This window comes from Sinocyclocheilus grahami, unplaced genomic scaffold (assembly GCF_001515645.1).
Source record: "Sinocyclocheilus grahami isolate Dianchi unplaced genomic scaffold, SAMN03320097.WGS_v1.1 scaffold1268.1, whole genome shotgun sequence".
NCBI lineage: Eukaryota > Metazoa > Chordata > Actinopteri > Cypriniformes > Cyprinidae > Sinocyclocheilus > Sinocyclocheilus grahami.
Window position 1 is genome coordinate 230,310 of NW_015506447.1, and position 24,738 is coordinate 255,047.

The following is a 24,738-nucleotide window of genomic DNA, read 5'->3' on the forward strand; positions in this document are numbered from 1 at the left end:
TTAGATCGCACAGTAATGTGTAAAAACAATCATCAGGCCGTTGGCGCCCCCTGCAGGTCTTTGTAATGCGTACTGTACATTAGCTCTATTGTTTATAATACATTATGTACTTTAACCGTTTTGTTCAATAAAACAATCATTTCTTGCTTTTGACACTTTATTTCAACTAATTATTGCCTCATTGCTATTATATATGTATTTTAAGTAATTTTAAAGGCTATTGTTCACTTAAATTGTAAAAAAATAATTATAATTATAGGGCACTATGAAATCAGTTTTATTTTCAAATTCATTTTTTTCCATTTTCATTTTTCTATAGTCTGTTTTAATGGTTAAATTAAATTTTATTAATCAAAAAGCCGGTCTAATTAATTGAGTTTTACAGTTTTACCAAATTCTGTTTTCCATTATTTTCTGGATTCCATTTTAATGGTTCCATTAAATTTTAATAATCAAAAGCATATCCAGTTAATTATTATTATTATTATTATTATTTATTTATTTTCAGAAATAATGCACATTTAAATTTTTCTCCTAAATAAATTCTGGTAAATAACATTTCTGGTAAATACTCCTTTAAAAAGTGTTTTTTGATTATAATTGTATTATTAGTAGACTAGAACACGTGGACATGTTGTCATTCTTAAGGCCCGTTCACGCAAGCACGATAACGATAAAGATATCGTTCTAAAAATCGTTCTCAATATTAAAGAATAGCAGAGTCCACATCACAGCTGTAATGATAAAGGCACAGAGAAACCATATCGTTGAAGTCACTTTCAGAATGATTTTTTTCCAGCTGATGAACGATAAAAACATTGACACCCAATCAGAATCAATCCTGCTATCACGAGCTGGAGAATTTAAAGCAGCAGAGGAGCGTGTGCTTAGAATAAACAGACGATATCGTCCGCTGGTGTGGACGCTAATATCGTGATCTTTATAGTTATCGTTCTTGGTGTGAACGGGGTTTACTCTATAACACTGAACTCTGATTTCAGTGATTTGCACTATGAGATGGACACTTGCTTCTTGCACTTTTGGATTTCATTTGGTTTAATGAAATCTAGTTTAATAAAATATTCTTAAGTAAAATTGTAGATTTTTTGGGGGGGGAAATTAATCGTTTAGATTAATCGATAATTTAGTCGATAGATTAATCGAAATAAATAGTCATTAGTGGCAGCCCTACAATAAGACTAATGGTGTATGTAAGCTGTCTATTGCTATAGCAAAGCTGAACAACTCCCTACTGAAAAACAGCTAAAACCAGCCTAAGCTGATTGACTGCTTTGGCTGGTCTCCCAGGCTGGTTTTAAAGTGGTTTTTGGCCACTTTTTTAGCAGGCCAGTCTGGTCTTAGCGGTTTGTAGCTGTTTTTTTTACTGAATCAACTAGTTTTAGCTAGATTAGCATAGAAACATGCTAATGATGCTAGAAATGTGCTAGTAACTTGTTAATCATGCTAAAAAAAGGTTAACACCATGCTAGTAACATGCTAATCATGCTAGTAACATGCTAATCACGCTAGTAACATGTTAATCACGCTAGAAACATGTTAATCACGCTAGAATCACGTTAACATCATGCTTGTAACATGTTAACATCATGCTTGTAACATGTTAACATCATGCTAGTAACATGTTAACATCATGCTAGTAACATGTTAACCTTGTTAAAAATGTTAACGAAATGCTAGACGTTTGTTAAACATGTTAGAAATATGCGAACATCATGCTAGTAACGTGTTAATCGTGCTAGAATCATGTTAGTAGCATGCTAATAATGCTAGAATCATGCTAACAAAATGCTATTAACTTGCTAATCATGTTAACAACATGCTAGTAACATGCTAATCATGCTAGTAACATGCTAATCACGCTAGTAACATGTTAATCACGCTAGAATCACGTTACAATCATGCTAGTAACATGTTAACATCATGCTTGTAACATGTTAACATCATGCTAATCATGCTAGCAACATGCTAGCAACATGTTAATCATGCAAATCATGCTAACAAAATGTTAATGCCATGCTAACATGCTAGTAACATGCTAATCATGGTAGAAACATGCTAGTAACTTGGTAATCATGGTAACAAAATGTTAACATCATGCTAGCAACAGCCTAGCAACCTAGCAATGTTTTATACCTTATTTTATACTTATATATATATATATATACACACACAGTATATATATTTATACAGTATAAGCCTAACAATGTTTTTATACCGATCTGTTTTTTCCGATAGATTGTGTTGCCTTGAAAACATTCAAACTTTAATCTTTCAAACTGAAAACTTTCAGACTGCAAGTTTTTAAACTTTTTCAAACTTTGTAGCTAGGCTTTTTCAAGCCAACTTTTCAATCTAGTTATTTATTATTTAATAAAAAATACAAACCATATGTTCACTTTTTTTATTGGTGCATGACAAGAATGGGGGCACGGCAGATCATAAGTAGTAAAACTATTCTTTAATTATTGATAAACACCACAAACACATAGAAATGAGAACAAAAAGCATTTTGTTTCTAGAGCAAAGGGCTCGAAATTTAAAACGAAAAGAAAAGAGAATTTTTGAACTGGTTGGAGGAGTTCGTGTGGTTTAGAGATCCCAGACTAGTAAGTGTGTACCCTAATAAGTGTGCCAAATCTTATTCTCCTATTAGCAGTCCACGGGTGTAATTAATAAGTCTTTATTTTACATTTTTAAGATTACAATGTTTTTGATCATTATTGACCTGTTGAAATTGGTTGTGCCTCTTTAGATTGAGATATATGGGATAGTTATACTACATTTTGTTAAAATATTCTTTCAAAAGTTATAGCCATTTAAAGGTGGCGTCTTCCGATACAGAAATGTGGGCTAGTCGTGAGTGACCACACTGAATTACAGTTCAGCCTGATTCTCACTACAGGATAGCTTAGGATTGAGCGCTGAGGAGTTGCAGTCCAAACACTGTTTACTTTAAACCGCTCAAGAAACAACTGTGTGAATGGACAGTTTTGTAATGTAAAACATTGTCACGAATGCTTAGTGTTTGAGTTTTGTAATACGGAGTAGACTGTAATGTTTGCTTTTTCTTGCTAGTGTGCTTTCTTGGTTTGGTGCATGGCTCCCACTCCATCGAACGGCTCCATTCTGCTCTACACAAGGATCATCCGGCCCTTCTTCTTAAAGAATGAAGCCAAGATCGACAATGTGATGAAAGACATCACGGATAAAGCATCAGAGACGGCAGACAAGTTTAGAGATGAAGGTGAAAACCAGATGCAGTTCATGCATTTGCTGTTTGTTTCTGATCGGAGCAATAAAAAGAAAATGCATTGGAATATTAGGGATCTTCACTGACATGATGTTTCATCAATGACTTGAGAAGCATGTTATATGATCAAACTCTGTGTGTTTATAGCAGCGACTAGCATTTGTCATTAGTTTCCTTGCGGTCTTTAAAAGCAATTATGAACGGTTGATGATCCAGTCTTTTGTTTTGTCTTGCAGCCAAGAAAGCCACTGCCAACATTATATTTGAGGAGAAAAAGACCTACTAAAACCCACAGCCGTTTCAACTGCGTCCTGTCCTTCCTCCAGGATGACTCTCGCCTGAATAAATGTTGCCTTGCTATGCTTATTTTTCAAACAACCGGAAGTGGGCCGGTTATTGTTATTCCCTTTGCCTGTCTTTGAACCTGTGGCAGCTGTGTTAGATTACATCAGACAGCCAAGTTACCCTAGTTGTGTTTAAGCGTGCAAGACATGGATCATGTTACAAGATATCCAGTGACGCTCACCCTGCAGTGCTTCAGTCTTAGTAAACTTCCTTATCTTTCCTATAGACAGCATAAACCTTGGCTTGGTCATAAAATAGTTTATCTTGCATCTTGAGGTCATTTAACATATGCATTCTAAGATCTATTTATGTGTGATAAGATTTGTTTGTAGAAATGTCTCTTCTGATAACATCAGTGAAACTGTAAGCATACGAATCATGAATTTGACGTCAACTATTAAACGATTGAAGACACAGGCTCATCACGTCCCTCAGTCTGTTACAGTCAGTGCTCCGCTGATTGGACTACAGGTGCAAACTAAGCAAGCGAACGCATGCTGTGGGTTTTTCCACTTGTGCAGTAGTGTTTCCACTTCTGCCCATTTCCGTAACCACACAAGAAATGCAATGGAAGTCTAAAAAGAGTTTTTGGAGCATGAGAAGGAATGGAAACGTTCAGTTGTAGTTCACATGCATCAAACGGCAGGCTCAAAGTAGAGCGGAATAGTTTAAATGGTAAATGATGCAATGCATTGCTGACAAACGTGACATCTGTTTGGCTGGCTTCCACTCAAAGTTTCCTGGCATTACAATCTATCATATTCAAATAAGCAACAACTAACCGTTTGCACAGTTTACCCAAAAACAAACCCGTTTTGAAAAGTTTGCATTCATTGGCAGAGACGAACAGCGTCAAATGCTTCCGAATCGTAAATCTACTTTGAAAATGATTGCATGAAGAGCACACTAAATTACATTAAAGCCAGATTACAGGTGAAAACAGTGATTTGAGTTTAATGACTTTATAAACAATTATATAAAACAATTACTTTAAAAACTCATGCATTTTCAGTGTAAATTTGGATTTGAAATATAGAAGGAGGTCTATGTACATCAGCATTCTGACTTACTCGGGCTGCATAGAAAATATGACATTATTGCCAACATTTATAGAAAACAGGAAAGATCATGGAAATGTTCTAAGAAGAGCTCATAAGTGCCTCTAGCTACGATCGACCCTTTCATGTCCTTTTTTTTTTGTTACACAGCTTGTATTTTTTGACATGATGCTGTTATAAAGTGAGGCCAATTCACTTACAGATAGAGAGAAACCAAAGAGGAGATCAACAAACCAAACGATCCTACAGAACGAATACACGTGGAATATTTACCCCATTTCATGATTCAAAACTACTGAGAAAGAAACGTCAAAAAAACCAAGGAAGAGAAGAAATAGCCTGAGTCGATGGGGAAATAGTTAAAAAAATACCAGCCTGAGAAAAGCCCATTTGATTTACTTTATACAATAATTTACAGTAGTACAATGTGGAAAAAGTGACATTATCTGATGCGCACTAAAAATAGTCCAGATTATTTTACAGCCGAGACAGATTTAAATAATTCAAGCATGATGGAAAGAAAAATGACAGATAAAAATTGGCAAAATGGTCACAAAACACTGTAAACGAGGTACTTTGGAAGGTGAGCCCCAGTCCTTCAGAACAGAAACCCCTCAGCGGATAAAGACGACACGCGTTTGTAGCATCCCTTCACTCAACACTTCTTAAATAAGCTGCGTGGCGTTTATATACGGCTGTATGTCCGGATCCAGTGTCGCACGTGACAGTGAAACATGGATTCATCTGTTTCCAAGTAAAAAAAACACAAAAAAAAGGAAAGTAGTCAATTTATAAAAAGAATAATTAAAAAAAATTACTCTGCAGCACCTACGAAAAGAATGCAGCTAATTCTTAAATACAAAAATATGTGATCTGTGTTTCTCGAAGGTGAGTAGGAAAGGGTGGCACTCCCAGAGCCCCAGTGCAGCGGCCGACAGTCCCCTAAGGCATTTCCTGTGTGTTGTGTGTCTATGGCTAATCAGAAGCGAGCGGAGCGGAGAGGAGAGTGTTATGTCTTGCGGCCGCTCCAGACCTGTTCAGGTGTGCTTCTGTGGTCTGACGAGTACTCGAAGGGCGAGCGGTGTCCCAGCGGAGAGCGCGGCCGGTGCTCCATCTGCCAGTCTGAATGGTAGCGGTAGTCCCGGGACGATTTGTGATGCGTGTAGTCTGAGGCAGAGCGGTGCTCAGAGTGGAAGCGGTGTTCGGAGTGAGTCCTGTCCTTGGAGTTGCTTTCTGAGCGGTGCTCTCTGCTGGAGCGGTGCTCGTCCAGCTTCCTGTGCTTGCCGTCGCTGTAGTATCTGCAAAATCAGTCAATCAGCCACACGTTACCATCATAAATCATCATGACCTTTAACGCCTAAAACAAACAACCTGATATTCAAAAATTGCTCAGAACATTTTAAGAACTTATGGCTGTCAAAATAGCTGAAAAACTAAATTAGAATTTTGTATTTATACCTTTTCAATTTGAATATTGACATTTAATTTCAGTTAGGGGGGGAAAAGTTTTTGGCTTCTCTCCAAGAGGGCCCATTGAGCAAAATATTTCTAATGCACGTTTCTTCAAAGCATAATAAAATAACACGACTATCTTTGAAAAAGTGCATAATGTTTAAAATAATGTTTATAAACCATATATAATTAAGTTTCTTAATTAGAAATAAAACAGCACCATGCATGCATTTATAGTTTAATACAAAGGAAAGAAAACCAATCACTAAGAGTACTTTTTTCATTTAAAAACATGACTACAGTGGGATGGGGAAACTGCCATAAAGTCTCGAGATATGTTTTTTAACAGTTGAACTTGCATTAATTTTACATGGCTTTTTAAACATGCGGCTCGCTCGTGCGAGACGCGAGTGCAACAGTGATAGATGTCCCTCTAGAAAATGCGATAAATGTGTTCTGTGTGAACGGCTTGGTTTCAGTTTCTCCGTAAACAACAACATTGATGTTCTCTTTTTTTCCGCAATATTTTGAACGAACAATGTAGCAGTGGGTTCAACTGGATAGGCTAACAAAACATTAAAATGCAACGACACTTACATCATCATCGCATCTTTTGTCCACTGATAAGGCTACCTGACGCACACATAAAATTCGAATGCAACGTTTTTGCATTCGAATGTGGATTTTTATTTTAAATTCAACAAATATTCGAAATTCTAATTTTATTGACAGCCCTATTAAGAACATCAAATAACACTCTGTGTAAGACTGAAGGGTGTTACAGAGTTACTACAATGTTCCCTCTAAAGCCCAAAGTATACTTCACTTTTTATGCGTACGCGAGGGACAGCGTACAGCGCGTGACGCAAATTGCGTCATCAGAACAGTACTCGCACCACCCGATTTTTGTAACCGCGCATACTTTTGCAGTAATCAGTTTTTCCACATGGTGGCAACACTGTCCCAGGGGCATTGTTTCACAGTATAAAACGATACTAAAGAGACGAGCAACGACAACAAAATAGCGGAGACTGCAACAACAGATGCTCACATTGACAAGCGCTTGTGAGCGAGAGGGTTTGAGACAGCTCAGCTTTGGTTTAAAAGAGTTAAAAAATATTTGTTATCAGTCATGACTTAATGGGGAAAAATAGAGCAGACACTGAACATGGATGAAGCTGTCTAGAGCGCATGTATTGACCGCCCGCGTTCAAAACTTCAAATGGTGTATACTTTGAAAGGCTACATGTTCGACTGCGCATACGCTAGCGTACAAAAACGAAGTATACTTAATGGTGTGTTCACACCAAACGCGAAGCGAATATGCGCATCGCATCACTAGCTCTAGATTACTCGTGGGATGTTTTTTTAATGTCACTGGAGCGAATAAAAACATTGCGCGATCAACCATGGTGGAGATAACTGTGATCGCTGCTTTGTACCTGTTGTGAAAGTCCCAAATACGCAGGAAAGCCAAACGCCGACGTGTCAAAGCGTTTCAAAACGTTTCAAAGCACCATCCAGAGACGGATGAATATTGATCCTGCATTAACATGCGTTACATTTTACTACTGTACATACGATTACATTTTTCTTTAATTGATAGCAGCATCTCTGTAGCCATGCTAATAAAATACAATTAGCCTACCACTACAGCTGATTTTAATTGTTTTCTATGCGCCAGAACTATATCATAAATTTCAGGGTGCCCACAGACGGCTACAATAATGCTCTCTTCCGATTTCTGATTCAACCAGATGTGTCATAAGCTTTTCCGCTCACGTTGACATTTTTTGAACTTGTGCGGAAGATGCGAATGTGAACACACCATCAGTCGCGACCGTGCAGAATAAATAATATGCCGCACACACAGAGTTGGGAAAGCCATTTGAGTGGATTCTAGTAAATGCAAAATAATTGCAATGCTCGGGCAAACCACTATAGAGTTGGTGTCGCTCGCTATAAAGTTAGAACGCGGTTTACAGGTTTCATAGAAAGAGAATGATGTGCGCCGAATCAGTCCCTGTACAAATCAAATACTTTAACGGTTGCAGACGAAAAAGCTCAACACAAGAGCCAATGCAAACGCAATGACGTGAAATAAAACGTCATGTTTTAAAGAAGAATGGCTTGATTAAGTGGTGGAAATATAGCGAATGATGGGCACAGAACGGTAACAAAACCCCCAGACATTTACAGTCACACACTATAGGGACGTTGATAACTAACCTCAAAAAGGGAATATATGAGCAATATCTGCTTCGTTTTTTCATATTACATTATATTATAATAAAGATTTGAACTCTTCTGCTTGAGATTTTTAATAGGATTTTTTGGTAACAGCATTGTAAAATGTTTTCTCAGGTAACCTAAAATGTGCATCATTTAGTTACATCAAAGGTCAAATCAAATATAAATAGCACATTAAAGTTAAAATTTATGCACTTTTTTTGTGTGTGCACGCTGTACAGGTCTGGTATAAAGAATGTTTTTGCTCAGGTGGCCGAAATATCCGCACAATAGAGAAAAGTTTTGCACATCAAGAAAAAAATTAGAGGGTACATTGGTCTTACACATTCCATGTTTACAAATATTAAGTTTGTTGTATATTTAAATGAATAAAACCAAGAACATTTACCTTTAAAAGTTTAGTTCTATATCTATTCATTATATTTCATGTATCATTATATTGCAAATTCACTTTTAGTGGTCAAGAAATTCAACCTTGCAGATCTAGGAACTGCAGGAAAAGCACTGAAACATTGTAGATGTAACTGCAGCCATTGACTTCCATAGTATTGAAAAAATTACTATGGAAGTCAATGGCTACCATCAACTGTTTGGTTACCAACAGAATATCTTCTTATGTGTTTACAGAAGAAAGAAACCCATACAAGTTTGGAACAAGTCAAGGTTGAGTAAATGATGACAATTTACATTTTTGGGTGAACTATACCCTTTAAAGGAAATCTGCCAATATTAAATATAATTCTATTATACATATATAATTCTAGATATATAGAATTTTCAAACAAAAATGATCGTTATAATTTTTAATGGGAAGATACCAGGAGTTAATTTTAAGCCTTTACTGGCCAATAATATTGTTCATCCCTTAACACTGTTTATATTCACTGCATTTTCATACACAGTTCATTAGTTTACATTTAATGTTTTGGCAAGAAATGGCATAATCTGTTCTCACAACTTTGTTTCCTTGTTGTAGTTAAATCGTGGTCAGCTTTGAATAATTTTGGGAATGAATTAGCACAACATGGTCACAATTTACCTCAAGTGAGGGAACAAATTAGTTTGTGGCCATGATATCCTGTCTTTTTCCCTGCATGTTATGTGCTTCATGCAAATCACCCCATTCAAAAAAAATGAAGACGCTGCTACAGTTAAAAGCACCTGCTGTCCTGTCGCTCTCCTCTCTCTCTGTACTGGTCTCTCTCTCGCTCTCGGTGGTCTTTGCCATTGCTGAAGGAGTAGGGTCTCTTCCTGGCATCGGAGCTCTTTCGGTGCGAGTCGCCAGCGTGCCGATCTTTGCTGTGCTCATGGTAGCGAGATGAGTGATGTCTGTCAGAGCTGTAGCTGTCTCTGCTGCTGTCGTCCTGCTGGGACTCCTTTATCCGCTCAACATCTGCAAAAACAACAGCATTCAGTGTAACATTAGCAGAAATGTGGCATGATCCATACACCATTAAAGCTGCAGCAGCAACAGATCTTTTCTTTGTATTGTGACGTAAATCCAAGTGAAACTAATTATTATTAAAAAATAATTAGGGCAGTGGTTTATCCATCGGTTGTTGATTGGACAGAAGCAGATCTGAATGAGATCTCAGTCTATATTAAAAAAGGGGTTTAAGCAGACTAAATGATTACATAAGTGCAGTATAGGTCACCAGAGAGATGCAGTTACATTAGAAAATGAAGATGTGACATTTTGATGATAAATGATGGATGAATCGTTCACAATGAGTTTTAGAAAATTGGGTAATTTTTAGATTTTGAGAGCAAATGTGACCCTGGAGCACAAAAGCAGTCGCTGGGGTATATTTGTAGCAATAGCCAACAATACATTGTATGGGTCAAAATTATAGATTTTTCTTTTATGCCAAAATTCATTAGGATATTGAGTAAAGATCATGTTCCATGAAGACATTTTGTTAATTTCCTACCGACAATACATTGTATGGGTACTTTTGATTAGTAATATGCATCGCTAAGAACTTCATTTGGACAACTTTAAAGATGATTTTCTCAATATTTAGATTTTTTTGCACCCTCAGATTCCAGATTTTCAAATAGTTGTATCTCAGCCAAATATTGTCAGATCCTAACAAACCATACATCAATGGAAAGCTCGTTTATTCAGCTTTCAGATGATTGGCCCTTGACTGGTTTTGTGGACCAGGGTCACACGTGCAATATGCATGAATGTTAATCATCAATTAACACTAAATGGAGAGCAGACATACCTGCATGTTTAAAGATTTGTGTATTTACAGAGCTAGTGTTCTGCTCCACTGCCTGAAATGAAACAAACATCACAAACCTCAATTATAATATTCCAAAGATAAAGATATAAATAATTTAATTAAGCAATAGATACCAACTCAGCAAAAACATTACAAAATATCACTACCATAACACAGAATCTCTGAAAACAGTGTCTGTACCTGAGCATTTTCTTGTCTTTTCTTGATGGCGTGTTTATATAGTTTATGCAGCTTCCTTGCATCAAATTCCGTGAATTTCGAAACAAATATCCACAAATTTCTGGAATTTGGAAATAATCAAGGTTAAACTCAATATTAACCTTCATTTATATATTGTGCATTCTAAGCTGATAAAATGGCCGTACTTCCTCCACTGTTTGATCTGTTCGGGGTTGGTGTATTCTCTCAAACACTCGGTGATGTGATCTCCTATTTTGATCAGGCACTGACGCGTGTGCTCCAGCTGCTCGCGCTCAGACAGACCCTTCTCCGGACGATCCAGCTGCTTGAGTGCTGCCTTCACCGGCCGCATTCGCTCCTTACACTGACAAACACACGATACAGATGCGTCATTCCAGTGCAATCACCTCACATCAATGTCATTTAGAAAATGAGACATCAGCTCTGTACCAAACCTAGTGATCTGCATACTTGGGCCAACAAAATGGCAAATTTCCATTTCCAATTGCATCTTTATTAAAGGGGTCATATGATGCGATTTCAACTCTTTCAAGTGTTACAAGCTGATTGTGCATAGATACAGTGGGGCAAAAAAGTATTTAGTCAGCCACCAATTGTGCAAGTTCTCCCACTTAAAAAGATGAGAGAGGCCTGTAATTTTCATCATAGGTATACCTCAACTATGAGAGACAAAATGAGAAAAAAAAATCCAGAAAATCACATTGTAGGATTTTTAAAGAATTTATTTGCAAATTATGGTGGAAAATAAGTATTTCACAAGTGGATAGGGTTTCAGCGATAGTCGGTGTTGACGGTTTTACCGGTGTGAAGCCACAACACCGGTTACGTCCCCCCCACTGTCGTTTAGATTTTTTATAGTAATAAAAATAATTTAGTTCAGTTAGAGAACAGACACTGCAATTAAAACTGAACGAGGCTGCTCCATGCAGCGTGCCGAACGACAGTCGCATCAGATCAGATTTCATTCATCACGTGAGAAGCTGACAAGAAGAGTGACGTGAGACAGACAAGAGTTTCAAAACGACATGCAAAAGCACCCGTTTTACAAATATTTTGGATTTTGAAAAGCCTCTTGACATCTGCCATTTATCTAAGGGTGATATTGGAAGTTTTTTTTTAAACATCCGTTTCTTATTTATTTGGTTCCAGTGTTTGCTGATTTTTATTTAAACTGTATTTTCTTTTTCTACATCAAGTATGCCGTGCCTCCAAGCTTTCTTTATTCGTTTTGCTGATAAACGTAAGTTTCTTATTTATTTGGTTCCACAGTGTTTACTGATATTCAGTTTTGTATACCTAAACTTTGTGCAAGTTTTGTTATCTTATATTAGGCATATAGCATGGTGTATTTTTATTCGTTTTGTTAATAAAAGTTCTATGTTCTACGCTCTATTTTGATGTTGCTTGAATTGAATTCAAGCAATTGACGCCGAATTGACGCTAATTTGAAAGTGTTAAAGTAAAATGCGCAAAGCTCTTTTAAGCTATTTCAAAAAGAAGGTAAGTGAGGAAAAGATGGAAAACTCTAAACAAACTAAAAGCGAACAATGCATGACGCCGAATTGCCCCCCGATTCATATGCAATAGCGAGGGGCGTTGATACCGTTTCTTATGCAGTGATGTTAGCCAATCATAACAGTGGCCGATTACTGACAAGCCTTAAAGGACACGCCCCTTAAAACAGGTCGTTTTAGAGAAGGTCAGAATGAGGGTTAAATATAATCTTCTTTTTTTTTGCGCCAAAAACTTTATTAACATTGTAAGTATACCTCAAGTAACACATTAAAATAATTTTAAAAATCCATGTCATGACCCCTTTAATAGGGTTATCTCCTCACCGGAGTCACTCACTTGGTGACACATTCCAGTTCTCCACAAACTGTAGAGAAGTCTTCAGCCTGAGAATTGTCTAGGAAAACCCTCACAAACTCACCACGCTGAAGGTTTTCTGGTCCAGTTCTTCAGACTCGTCAGACAGGGGAAGTGCATCTCCTCCTGAGGGCGTGTGCACAGGGGTGTCAGCTTTCTTCTCCCGCACTTCTGCTTTCACCTCTACAGCCTGAGAACACCGTCAACGGCTTTTGAATAACAATTCATGCAAATGCTGTACCCGAGAGTATATTTGTATACAAAGACAAAAATTACACTAGAATGTTTTAAAACCTAGCGAGTTGCCTAGAACAGCATATTTGCAGTCTTTGGCATGTGGCTACAGAAGGCCTAGTTGACAAACTATTTCAGTCAGTGTTTCCCATCAATAGCCAGCTTTTGCTCAAATCTGTCAAAGGTGTGTCATACTCATTGATTCAGAATGGAAAAAAAGGGACAGACTGACCGATTCGGTCACATAAAGCTTGCTGAAATAACACCGTTTACACATCTCGACTGCTATGAAAAACATTACAGAGATATGATTAATAACTGAAACAGTCAGTGAGAGAGTGCTTGTTTGAATGAGTGAGATGGAGAGCATGCAAAAGTGGACGATCCATAAAAGACTAGATGAAAATCGGCTAATCGGATGTAGGCTTGACTCGTAATGTGCCTCTGCTTTCCAAAAACACTTTCTAGGTAGGCAGCTCACTAGGTTTCAAAACAAGGCCACAGTTAAGGGTTGTGTGATTATGAGCATTGTGACCTTCTCTGCAGGAGCCTCTTCTTCAGGCTCGGATTTCATCTCCTTCTCTTTTGGTTCCCTCTCTTTGCTGTCCCGACCCTCCTCTTTCTTCTCCTTCTTAATCTCTTTTTTGACCACTTTCTCCATTATGTCCTTCTCTTCGGGTTCTTTATCCTCAGGCTCGTCCTCATCAGACTCTTCATCCTCATCCTCCTCCTCCTTTACCGGCCGCTCTGACACACATGCTCTTCTGTTGGCTGGCTTAGCTGGAGGAGTTTCCTGGAAGAACACAAGAAACACTTTAGCACAGGCGATTATTCTTTCATCAAGGTTGTCAAATTGCAAGAGACATTGTTTTTTTTTTTTAAATACCGCCAATGTGGAATGGAGCGTGGAAAATATCATTAGAAATGCTCTGAGCTGGATCAGAGTATCAGAGTTGGAGAAAGTCATTAAAATCTTCATTGTGGACAAGAGACAATGGTCCATGTAAATTGGGTTAATTATTATTATTTTTTTGTCTTTAAATCTTTAGCATTAGTAGTATACTGATAAATCCGCTAGACTCCAGGAAAAAGGCTTAAGAAGCAGAGAAGTGAGCATCACGCACAATGTCATAACACTTTTTGCCAAAGCCAATTTTGTTCCTATAACTTCACGAAATGTCTTGCAGTCGGATGTATCAGAGACCTCGCTTACACCTGGCATTAAGATCAGTCTCAGGCGATGTGGTCAGAAATGCATCCACTCTAGCCTAAGTGCACATCATACAGTCTTGGGAAACCTCTCTGTAAAGTGGCTTTACTGCTCTTTTTTTTTTTTGACAATGTACCTTGTGAAAGTGCATTCTCAGCAGTTACTAACTAAAATTGTGAATACAGAGAGTCTAAATGGGTGAGAAGGGTACACAGAAGGATGTTAAATGCTTTGGACAAAGTGTCGAGTTTGATGACAACACAATGAATGCTCTAGGACAGTGGTTCCCAAACTTTTTTCCAGTACCCGTTTCTGTGAGAATCTGTGAAAATTATAACAGCCTCATCTTTCATACATTTGTAGATCATGATAACCACAGTTAAGAAAATAAATAAATTTAAAAAAAATGCATGCAGAAAAAATAAAGCGCAAAATATCCATTTAGTCGCAGTATGGAGCCCTGGTAGACTACTGTCAATTACACTTTTATTTCATTGTTTATTTTATTTAATTGCCTTATCTTGGCATTGTAAGCATATGATTTAAAAACATTTTTATATAAAATTATTAGTGGAATATTTTATACATCTTTATTTGACCTCAAAGCACATCAGCTCCCGCTCAAAATTACACAAATTGTATAGTCGTTATAGACATTCCTGAGTTTTAAAGGAGTCATATGATGCGATTTCAATTGTTCCTTTCTCTTTGGAGTGTTACAAGCTCTTGGTGCATAAAGAAGATCTGTAAAGTTGCAAAGAATAAAGTCTTAAATCCAAAGAGATATTCTTTATAAAAGTTCAGAGTTAACCACACCTACCTAAAACGCCTCGTTCTAACACGCCCCCACATGTCTACATCACTATGTGGGAAGATTTGCATAACGTCGCCCAAATGTTCACGCAAAGAAAGAAGGCATAACTTTTATTCTCGCTGTAGTATTGTTGCTGCCGCCATGTCGTGAAGACGCTGTGTGCTTTGTTTGGTCTTCCAAAAGAGGACGATATCCGCTTCATCATGCCTGGAGGTGATCCGTGCTGGTTGCTGAGGAAATACATAAATTTTGCGCTGTGGATTGGCTTTCACCATGGACGAAGCGGAGTCCAGCCCGGGGTCGTCACATGTGGTTGCTGCAGGCCAGCCGGACACTCCTTCGTCGAATCAGCCGGCCGCGCCGTTCTCAAGCCCGCCGCCGCTGCTCACTCTAGCCCTCCGGCCGTTAATCACTGTAGGCCACGGTGTGTGACTATGTGTTTTTCGTTGTGAAAGTGAAACTACTTTGTTTGGTCTTTCAAAAGAGGACACGACTAGAAATCAGTGGTTAAGTTGTATTTACAACACTGTTCCAGAACACTTCAACCCAAATATTTAGATGTGTGCAGCACATTTTATGGAGGACTGTTTCCTGATCCTGGGAGAGTAGACTACAATGCCGGCTGTTCTGACTCACAGACTGTAAGTACGTTTTTTATATTTAAAGGATTTGCCACTGACGATTCAAACGCGAGTTTGGGCAGTGTAGAGTAGCACTTGTTGTTTGTCATTTCTCCGATCACAAATGCAGACAGGGTTTTATGTTTACACGGCGCGATACAACAACGCGTAAAAAGACAGTATAAGTCATTATGATCCATAATTATGCCCCCACTGGATGCAACAAATGCCTCGTTTATAATGGGTTTTAATGTTTTTGTCTCGTCGCACCGGGACAGGGCATCACAGTATGGTGAGGGACGTAACATTTCCGTCTCACGCTTGAGGAATTCGGCCAATCACAACGCACTGGATAGCTGGCCAATCACAGCACACCTCGCTTTTCAGACCGATGAGCTTTGTAAAAATCGCCGCGTTTCAGAAAGGCGGGGCATAGAGGAGAAACAATAATGTACAGTATGTGGAAAATAATGTGTTTTTTGAACCTTAAACCGCATAAACACATTTCATTACACCAAATAAATGTTCTTTTTAGCAGCATCATATGACCCCTTTAAGATTTGATTAATGTCCATGACTTCTCCAGGTCCAGAATTCTCATCTTTGAGAATTCTTTAATGTATCCATGTTTTCCACAACCGTGAGAACCCTGGTTCCTAAATAATAACTGACAGCTGTTGAGGGAGTAAATTAAGAAATGTGTCAGTTTTTATCTTAATAGCTGAAATGGCTTGTTAGCTTTAGCGGTTTTAGCTTTAAAAAAAACACAACAGCACTATTACAGCAACACAAACCTTTTCCTCTTCCTCATTCTCTTCCTCTTCTTCAGAGCTCTTATCTGATGGCGGTGCAGAGGACAGACTGTTCGTCATGTCATCCATCTTCGGCTTTACCGCTTTATTCTTCTTGCCCCGTGGTTTTCTCTTGCGTGAATTTGCCTATAGAGCAGAAGGAACAACAGTGATCGTACTGTATGATCAATAAAGCACTGAACAGCAAATGAAATTATAGGAGCTGTTCACAGACAACGTTATTGTTATAAGTTACAGTTTAGCCACTTTACACAACACCGTTTGTTGCTTACGTCTGCTTTTAGTGAGCCAAGTGATGTTGTGCAGTAATTTGAGAGGATTGTGTGTAATCTGCATGACTCACTGTGCCGGCTTGTTTCTGTGCTTCCTTCTTGGCGAGGTCTTTGCTCAGTAATTTGATGAGGTAGTCAGCTCGTGTCTGCAACTGCTTGGCCTGTGGCTTCTTGTCAGGGTCATCAGGAAGGAGCTGCAACACGTTTTGTAACAAAATCATTTAAATGCCATACATAATCACTAAGGACAGAACAGTGTAATGGCATATTAAATCAAACACCACTGATTCTCAGTGCATTTCTGCACCTTGTGTGTGAGGTTGAGGTCTGGGTCCATCTTGATCATCTCCCAGCTGCCATAGCCGTACTCATAAATCCCAATAAGCAGGCTGGAGTCGTCCTCTTTACCCCACTCAATGTCAAAATGAGCTGCCTTTGAGTGACATGGGATTATATACCTGTAAATATACAAGACTTGTAAAACAAGTCATTTTTCTGCCCTCACAAAGTATAAAATGACATACAACTGAATGCATGCTCTTTTAAAACAACTACTTTTAACTTAACGCTGCTGCAGCTAAGCCAAGAAAAAGACATTTGAGACAAACACTAACAAAAGCAAAACCGTGTCAAAATCAGGCTAGGGTTGCATGGATTGCAATGCACTCATGTGAATGCTAATATACCTCTTCCTCTCCTCAGGGTCAGCGGGAATGGCCTTGTGTAATGGTGCCAGTTCCTCCTCATGAGAGATCACCAGCTTAGCATTGACCTGAACCCCTGAGATCCTGAAGGTGGGTCCTTTCACCTTCCCTCGCCTGCCTCCTGATATGAACCAGCACAGAACAAAATCAAGTCAGGCCTCCAAATGTACTTCTTAAAAGTGTCCAATCACAAATGCTTCATATGGGAGTGGATTTATTCACTTCAGAGGAAGTGTAAGTCTTTATTTTACTAGTAGGGTCTTATTCATACTATTTTATGGCATCCAAAATGTTATAACTGCACCCATGCAATTAAATGTGCTTTTTATTTCATCAAGGGTGGAAAAGGATGACACCGATAACCCAGAGGCATGAATCTCACATCACGACTGCAGGATTATGTGGAATGAGTGAAGTGCACAAAACACAATAACCCAGCTACAATTTCATGCCCTGCAGGCCCTAGTTTACACAGACTCCTCAGTAATCAGTCAGTGTGGTCTTGTGCTGCTCTTGCCTGAGCTTCGTTCAGGTCCACAGGGGTTCTCTCTTAGCGTTTTCAAACAGCCGTTGTGTACGGTCTCAGCCAGCCGCCGCAGATCATGCTCAGATTTATCCACCAACTCAGCATCGCGAGCGATAGCGTCAAGCCTGTAAAGCACAGACAGTCACATCAATGACAGAGGCCAACGTGCAACTGCTACCATATGAAGCTATGAAAAACAGCTACCTACCTTTCTAAAGGGCCACCAAACTTTTTATAACTTTTAATAAACCTGTGGAAAAAAAGTTTAGTAAACATTAGTCATACAAAATTAAGCAATTTTACATGACTATGTATTAATACAATAATTCAAGATTACACCGTAATGTTAAAGCAATAAGCCCCATGAAGTCGTGGTTTACAGTTAATTTATAACAGCTAAGGGGCGTTGTTTCCGCTTCGCGTCATGCCTAAAACCCCCTTAGCCATTATAAATTCACTGTAAACCACGGCTTCACGGGGATTATTGCTTTTATAAAACGGTTATTCCATATACGTAGTTAGGTTTCACAAAATAAAACTGAGTAAATAAAGTGTAATGATATAAATAAAAACAGTATTCTTCCACCAAAAAATGTAGTTCCTCAGAATCAGCTGTGGTTGCAAAATATGCAAAATATGCAACACACAGACGTAAACAAAGGTGTGTGTTTGTAGAGTAATTTACAACAGCTTCGAACGCGGCTCAACCAATCAGAACCAAGCACCGGAACGCTCCGTTTTATAATAGAATATATACATTTTGTGTGAAGAAAAACAATTATTACATTTCACAGTGAACTGTCATTAGATTATCCAAAAATTAAATGCAGTGTGTTTTTTTCCACAGATTTTCACCCCTAGTGTTGAATCTGCTTTACCTGCGTATCTCAGCATCAGTGAAACCCTTAATGTTCTCTCTTGGAATAGTTCGAGGTCTTCCTCGTTTCTTGGGCCTCTTTCTGTCGGTACCCGAATCGCTGTCTGAACCAGAGTATCGTCTGTTCCTGCTACGCCTGCCCTCGTTTCCATTAAAGTTGATCTGTCACCACAAAATAAAAAAGGGCATGAAGCTCAATATGCTATGGTCTTGTTTAGTTTTATATATTTATAACATTATGCATAGACCACAAATCTTTTAGATTATTTCTGTAATTTTTTGTGAATACTTACATTTAACAAGTTCATTTGGTTACATAATGTTAGAGTGTATTCCTGTCATCTATTTTGAATGTTATTTTATTTTTATGTATGTTTTAATGTGGGTGGGGGGGGGTATCCGATTTTGTAATTGTATGAAACTTTTTGTTAATGTCTTGGAAAAGTTGATAAAGTAAAAAAAAAAAGTAAATGAACAGTACAAAGAAATAGGTGTGTATGTTAGTTTGCGTGTCATTTATCTCTTATGGACCAGTATAACATTCATCAAACCATTAATTTTGTCTAATGGAAATAATTCATGATGTAACCCAAGCATTTGACATTACTGGCACTGTTAAACGCTGTATGACTGGCTAACCTGTTTAGCGCACTTCCTCATGCGGGGCAGTAAATAGATCTCTGCTAGCTCTTTTTGTCGCTCCTCTTCCTCGAGTCTCCTCCGCTGCTCCTCTGGGATAATGTCATCCCAGTTAATATCATGTCTACCATCCCTCTCGGTGTCCATGTCAATCTCCTCCTCCTCCATCATGGAGAAATTTGCTACCTGCAAGATGGAGCAACCATTGTTTAATTGTGTGTTAATCGTGTGACTGATAGCCTCTTGAGACGGTCCAGCACATGTGGAAGGGGATCACAGATTTTAGGTTTTAAAGTGTATACCTTAAATTGAGAGAGGAGCTCCTCTCCTACAGTCGATGGTCCAGGGTCATTCTCTCTGGTCTCTGCTCTCTTCAGGATTTCATCAATGTCCATCTCCTACCAGATCAATAAACATGTCAATCATTAGCAGCTGCACAGAAGTCCGTATCCATACGCTGATGACCATGTTTGTGTTAAATAGGAGTGGGAAATAGGACCAAAATCTTATATGACAACAGGAGTAATTCTACGTCATGATAACGGTATACAGTTGTTTTTGCATGGTAAAGGTGTAATGATATCAAAATATTTGAAACCATTGAAATGTCATATTTCTCGCCATCAATTTCAATATCACAAAAAATAATACTAGCCTAACATAAGTAAAAAAAATCTCAAGCTTACTGAAGACAATAACAAAATAAGAACAAAGGAACTAATTACAAGCAATAAGACAAAAACAACAACAGAACAGACACAAATGAAATAGACCTACTTAAAAAAAAAAGATCCAAGCACTAGAAATACTAAAACTGCATGTTATGAACAAACAAACAAACAAAAAACACTGCATGGTCATCACTGTGTAAATTAAATCAAATAAATATAGATTTACTCTTATTTAAGTTACAGAAGTGATTCAGTCAAAAACAGTGAGATTTTCTCTCTTTTGTTGTTTGATTAACATTCATGACACAGACAGCAGCAAGTTTATTAGCCTGCTGTCCCTTTAAGACCAAACACGCAGACCTAATATACTGATACTAAGGCTGGGCGATTTGGCAAAAAATTTAAATCTAGATTTTTTTCAGAACATTTGAACGATTTTCGATTTTTTTATGATTTTTTAACTAGTCCGCTTGAAAATGTAACTACAACATGATTCAAGTAACTTTTTCTTTATTAACCCTCTAGGTAACACGATTCTATTCCAAGCGCACCACATGAAGTTGTCAACATGATGTAAATGTTAAACAAATCACTATTAGCAGCTGCACAGAAGTCCGTATCCATACGCTGATGACCATGTTTGTGTTAAATAGGAGTGGGAAATAGGACCAAAATCTTATATGACAACAGGAGTAATTCTACGTCATGATAACGGTATACAGTTGTTTTTGCATGGTAAAGGTGTAATGATATCAAAATATTTGAAACCATTGAAATGTCATATTTCTCGCCATCAATTTCAATATCACAAAAAATAATACTAGCCTAACATAAGTAAAAAAAAATCTCAAGCTGAAGACAATAACAAAATAAGAACAAAGGAACTAATTACAAGCAATAAGACAAAAACAACAACAGAACAGACACAAATGAAATAGACCTACTTAAAAAAAAAAAAAGATCCAAGCACTAGAAATACTAAAACTGCATGTTATGAACAAACAAACAAAAAACACTGCATGGTCATCACTGTGTAAATTAAATCAAGTAAATATAGATTTACTCTTATTTAAGTTACAGAAGTGATTCAGTCAAAAACAGTGAGATTTTCTCTCTTTTGTTGTTTGATTAACATTCATGACACAGACAGCAGCAAGTTTATTAGCCTGCTGTCCCTTTAAGACCAAACACGCAGACCTAATATACTGATACTAAGGCTGGGCGATTTGGCAAAAAATTTAAATCTAGATTTTTTTCAGAACATTTGAACGATTTTCGATTTTTTAATGATTTTTTAACTAGTCCGCTTGAAAATGTAACTACAACATGATTCAAGTAACTTTTTCTTTATTAACCCTCTAGGTAAGACAATTTTATTCCAAGTGCACCACATGAAGTTGTCAACATGATGTAAATGTTAAACAAATCACTTGTTTAATATCTTTGCAGAAAAGATGCATGAACTACAACTACATCTTGTACAAACTTGTCTTATACATATTATATATTCAGAAATAATACGAGGACAATGCTTTAAAAATTCTCAAAAGTCAAGGTAATTCAAATTCAAAATGCCTGAAGGTATAACACCAGTAGACTATCATTAACTATAAATGTGCTGTAAAAACAACAGCAGCTTTCAGTCTGTCACCGTGATGCAAGCATGAAATATCAGACATACAGTAGTAGGTACAGGTTTCTTATCTGCTTGCTTTGCTTTTCCATTGTTTTTCAATGTGAACATGGATGAGTTTGACTGTTGCGCTCGCGTCTCTTACAGTGTTTCATGCATGAAACGGCATTTTAAAAACGCAGCGCTCAAGTTAAGTTCACTCCCGTCTTCTTGCGTGTTTTTCCTATTCCACTGCAGCCTCGCATCTTTGTCGACACAAAAGCACATTCTGTGTGAACGGTGCCTAGCGATAAGAGCGCGTCACACAGAGCAGTTAATTACGTGCACCGACATGCGGTCGGATCGTTCTTTTCTCTTTACTGTTATCATTGGCATACTGTCAAAGTTGTCTAATTCTAACGTTTGGTAATATTTCTATTCAAAATCGCGATTCCTCGATTTCTAAAAAATAAAATTTGGCAAAACATTAAATTCAAATTAATCAATAAAATCAGGGAAATCGCCCAGCCCTATCTGATAAACATGCATTTTCTTTCTGAACTGTTCACTTTCACTTCACACAAAACCAACTGTTTTACAGGGAGACTCACAAAGAGGACATTGACCAGTGTGTATTTGACCATTTAAGCCCAATAAAGCACCAGTCCAGAGCTCAGTTCACTACTTGCACGCTGTAGGAAAAACGGCTTTATGTGTGCGCACTCAAACCAGCTCTCAGACAGAGCGCACACCTTCCAAACATTTCACTGCTTATTGCACTCAAAACACTTGTTTTTAAACCGCAGCACTTAAACATAGGGCTGTCACGATTATGAAATTTGGCTTTTTGAAATAGTCACGGTTATTACGATTAATTGTCTGTTTTAGGGCTTTGTCGATTATGCCGATTATCACGATTAATTGTCTGTTTTTATGGCTTTCAATATATAATTGATTAATTTAAGGGTTCAGTAAATAATGATGATGTTATCTTTTAATCTTTTTGAGTTATTATTTTGCAGTGTAAGATTACATAAGATTATTCCAAATTCGAAGAATTGGCCAATACCGATCAAACACCAGAGCTATTTGTTTTCTACACCACTACAGAATATCATTACTGTGTTTGTGGAACTAATGGTCAGTCTTTTAAACCCTTTGTTAAACACAATCCACTAAATACTCACTTCCTCATTACAGAGAAAAACTACATCTGAACAAAAATATATAAGCTATGAAATTAAACTAGCTGACTATAATTTAGCAGCAAAAACAATATCTTGAAAAATATATATTTGGTGATGGAATGGCTTCAGATGATATAGCAGGGCTCCAGACTGCGACCATTCTTTCTGCCTGTGCAACTACATTTTGTGTGCGGTCGCACTGGCGACCACCTCGTTGGTCAACTCATAAGCGCTGCAATTTCTGTTGCTTATGAGAAACATCAAACGGCAAACGAAACTGAAAGCATAAACGAAACAGTGCTGAGAGAGTATACTCGCCGCGTCAGCACGAGCACGAAGCTGCACGCAGCAAAAATTACGTGCATATGGAAGGAAACGATGGATGGTTTTCAAGCGAAAGTCAAGTAAAAGACCGCTTCTTAAACCAGAGAAGGTGAACATGCTGGTATTCTTGTGGGGGGGAAAAACATGCAAGCACTGTCAGTTTTACTTTTCTTTTTGTTTTCATTTTTGAAAAACGTATCTTTGCGGTTTACCTCACATTACGCTATGGAGGATCTCTTTTTATATATTTATTTGATTCCTCAGTGTTTGCTAAACGTGCTGTAATTTATTATTCGGTATATAATACCGTGTGTCTTATTCGTTTTTGTTAATAAATGTTTTGTAAGCTAGTTTGTCATTGTATCTTACTGATTTATTGTTGTTGTGCTTTTTGATTAAGAATAACAATGAATCCATCTTTTGTTTTAGTCTTAAAAAAATGAAAGGTGTGTAGATGTAAGCAAAACAGTCACAACAAGATCGCGAATTCGTGAAAAGTAAATCTAAATATTATCACAAATAATACTGATGATAAAGAATGGGTTGAATGTTAACCACTTTCGTTTCCATATAACTATAAACTATGATAAAAGTTCATCAGCATGCAGTGAATAATCCCATGTTGTAGCGCAAAAAAAAAAAAATTGCGACCAAATCATGTGCTTGTGCGACCAGCTGAGAAAGTTAGTTGCAAAAGAGCGAGCAGTGGGAAGAATGAGTCTGGAGCCCTGTATAGGCTATACGGTGCATGAAAAGCAAACTGGTGCTCTTCTGTTTCTTTTGGTGTATGACACCCCTTGTGTCGTATAAAAAGCACAATAATCGCGGTTGTCTGAATAATCGCGATTAGACGATACCAGTGTATCGCCCAGCCCTAGAGTTAAACCCCACAGACCTGAGGCTCCAGCTCCTCTCCCTCCGACTCTTTGAAAAGTTCTTCAGCACCAAACTTCAGGATGGCTGACAGTTCCTCCTTGTTGAATGGAGTGGAACTGCAGGAAATCAAACAATAATAACACGCCATCATTTATATGTACACACTATAGACACACACCAGAATTTCCACTTTTTTCTGCATGTTCGTCAATAAAAAAAATTAAGTGTTTACGTCAAGTTAGGTAGCTGTACCTTGAAGGAGCAGCACCCGTGTCAAGCACAGTCTTCCCCGTGGTGTCCATCCTCTGAATTACTAGGTGGTCCAACACCATTTTCTTCTTGGCTCTCTCAATAATTTCCTCCTCAACCGAGCCCTTTGTCACCAGACGGTATATATTCACCTGAAAGAGAAGATCACAAACATTTACAGTACCGAACTACACTAAATTATAAAGAATAAATGTGTAGATTAATTAGTGCAAATTAAGTCATGATGTAATGAAGACTGTTGCCAGGTCATTTAGTTATAACTGAGACAGCAGTTTATGAGCATTACTCATTTATGGTGCACTTTTAAGCATTTCAAAATCTGCCATGTACAGTTTCCAGGGTCATGACGTTCCAGAAAACAATATTTGAACAATTCAAGAAAAATTTTATTA

At 37.8% G+C, this 24,738-nt stretch overlaps 2 protein-coding genes across 2 annotated transcripts in view; one reads left to right on the forward strand and one right to left on the reverse strand.

Annotated features, from left to right (window-relative positions):
- The window catches only part of LOC107568647 (receptor expression-enhancing protein 5-like), an 8,659-nt gene extending 4,627 nt beyond the window's left edge, over window positions 1–4,032 (forward strand). Inside the window, exons 3-4 of the mRNA XM_016254619.1 lie at window positions 3,097–3,265; window positions 3,508–4,032. Coding sequence (XP_016110105.1) covers window positions 3,097–3,265; window positions 3,508–3,557 — 219 coding nt within the window. The 3' untranslated portion in view covers window positions 3,558–4,032. The remainder of the gene's footprint in view (window positions 1–3,096; window positions 3,266–3,507) is intronic.
- Window positions 4,033–5,044: 1,012 nt separating this feature from the next.
- The window catches only part of chd1 (chromodomain helicase DNA binding protein 1), a 33,528-nt gene continuing 13,834 nt past the window's right edge, over window positions 5,045–24,738 (reverse strand). The window contains exons 20-37 of the mRNA XM_016254625.1: window positions 24,329–24,477; window positions 24,096–24,192; window positions 19,709–19,804; window positions 19,407–19,592; window positions 18,769–18,929; window positions 18,099–18,140; window positions 17,882–18,015; window positions 17,347–17,485; window positions 16,968–17,118; window positions 16,732–16,854; window positions 16,371–16,514; window positions 13,468–13,725; window positions 12,763–12,888; window positions 10,994–11,172; window positions 10,809–10,908; window positions 10,608–10,659; window positions 9,538–9,769; window positions 5,045–5,972 (exon numbers count right to left, since the gene is read on the reverse strand). Of these exons, the coding sequence (XP_016110111.1) occupies window positions 5,684–5,972; window positions 9,538–9,769; window positions 10,608–10,659; window positions 10,809–10,908; window positions 10,994–11,172; window positions 12,763–12,888; window positions 13,468–13,725; window positions 16,371–16,514; window positions 16,732–16,854; window positions 16,968–17,118; window positions 17,347–17,485; window positions 17,882–18,015; window positions 18,099–18,140; window positions 18,769–18,929; window positions 19,407–19,592; window positions 19,709–19,804; window positions 24,096–24,192; window positions 24,329–24,477 (2,658 nt within the window). The 3' untranslated portion in view covers window positions 5,045–5,683. The remainder of the gene's footprint in view (window positions 5,973–9,537; window positions 9,770–10,607; window positions 10,660–10,808; window positions 10,909–10,993; window positions 11,173–12,762; window positions 12,889–13,467; window positions 13,726–16,370; window positions 16,515–16,731; window positions 16,855–16,967; window positions 17,119–17,346; window positions 17,486–17,881; window positions 18,016–18,098; window positions 18,141–18,768; window positions 18,930–19,406; window positions 19,593–19,708; window positions 19,805–24,095; window positions 24,193–24,328; window positions 24,478–24,738) is intronic.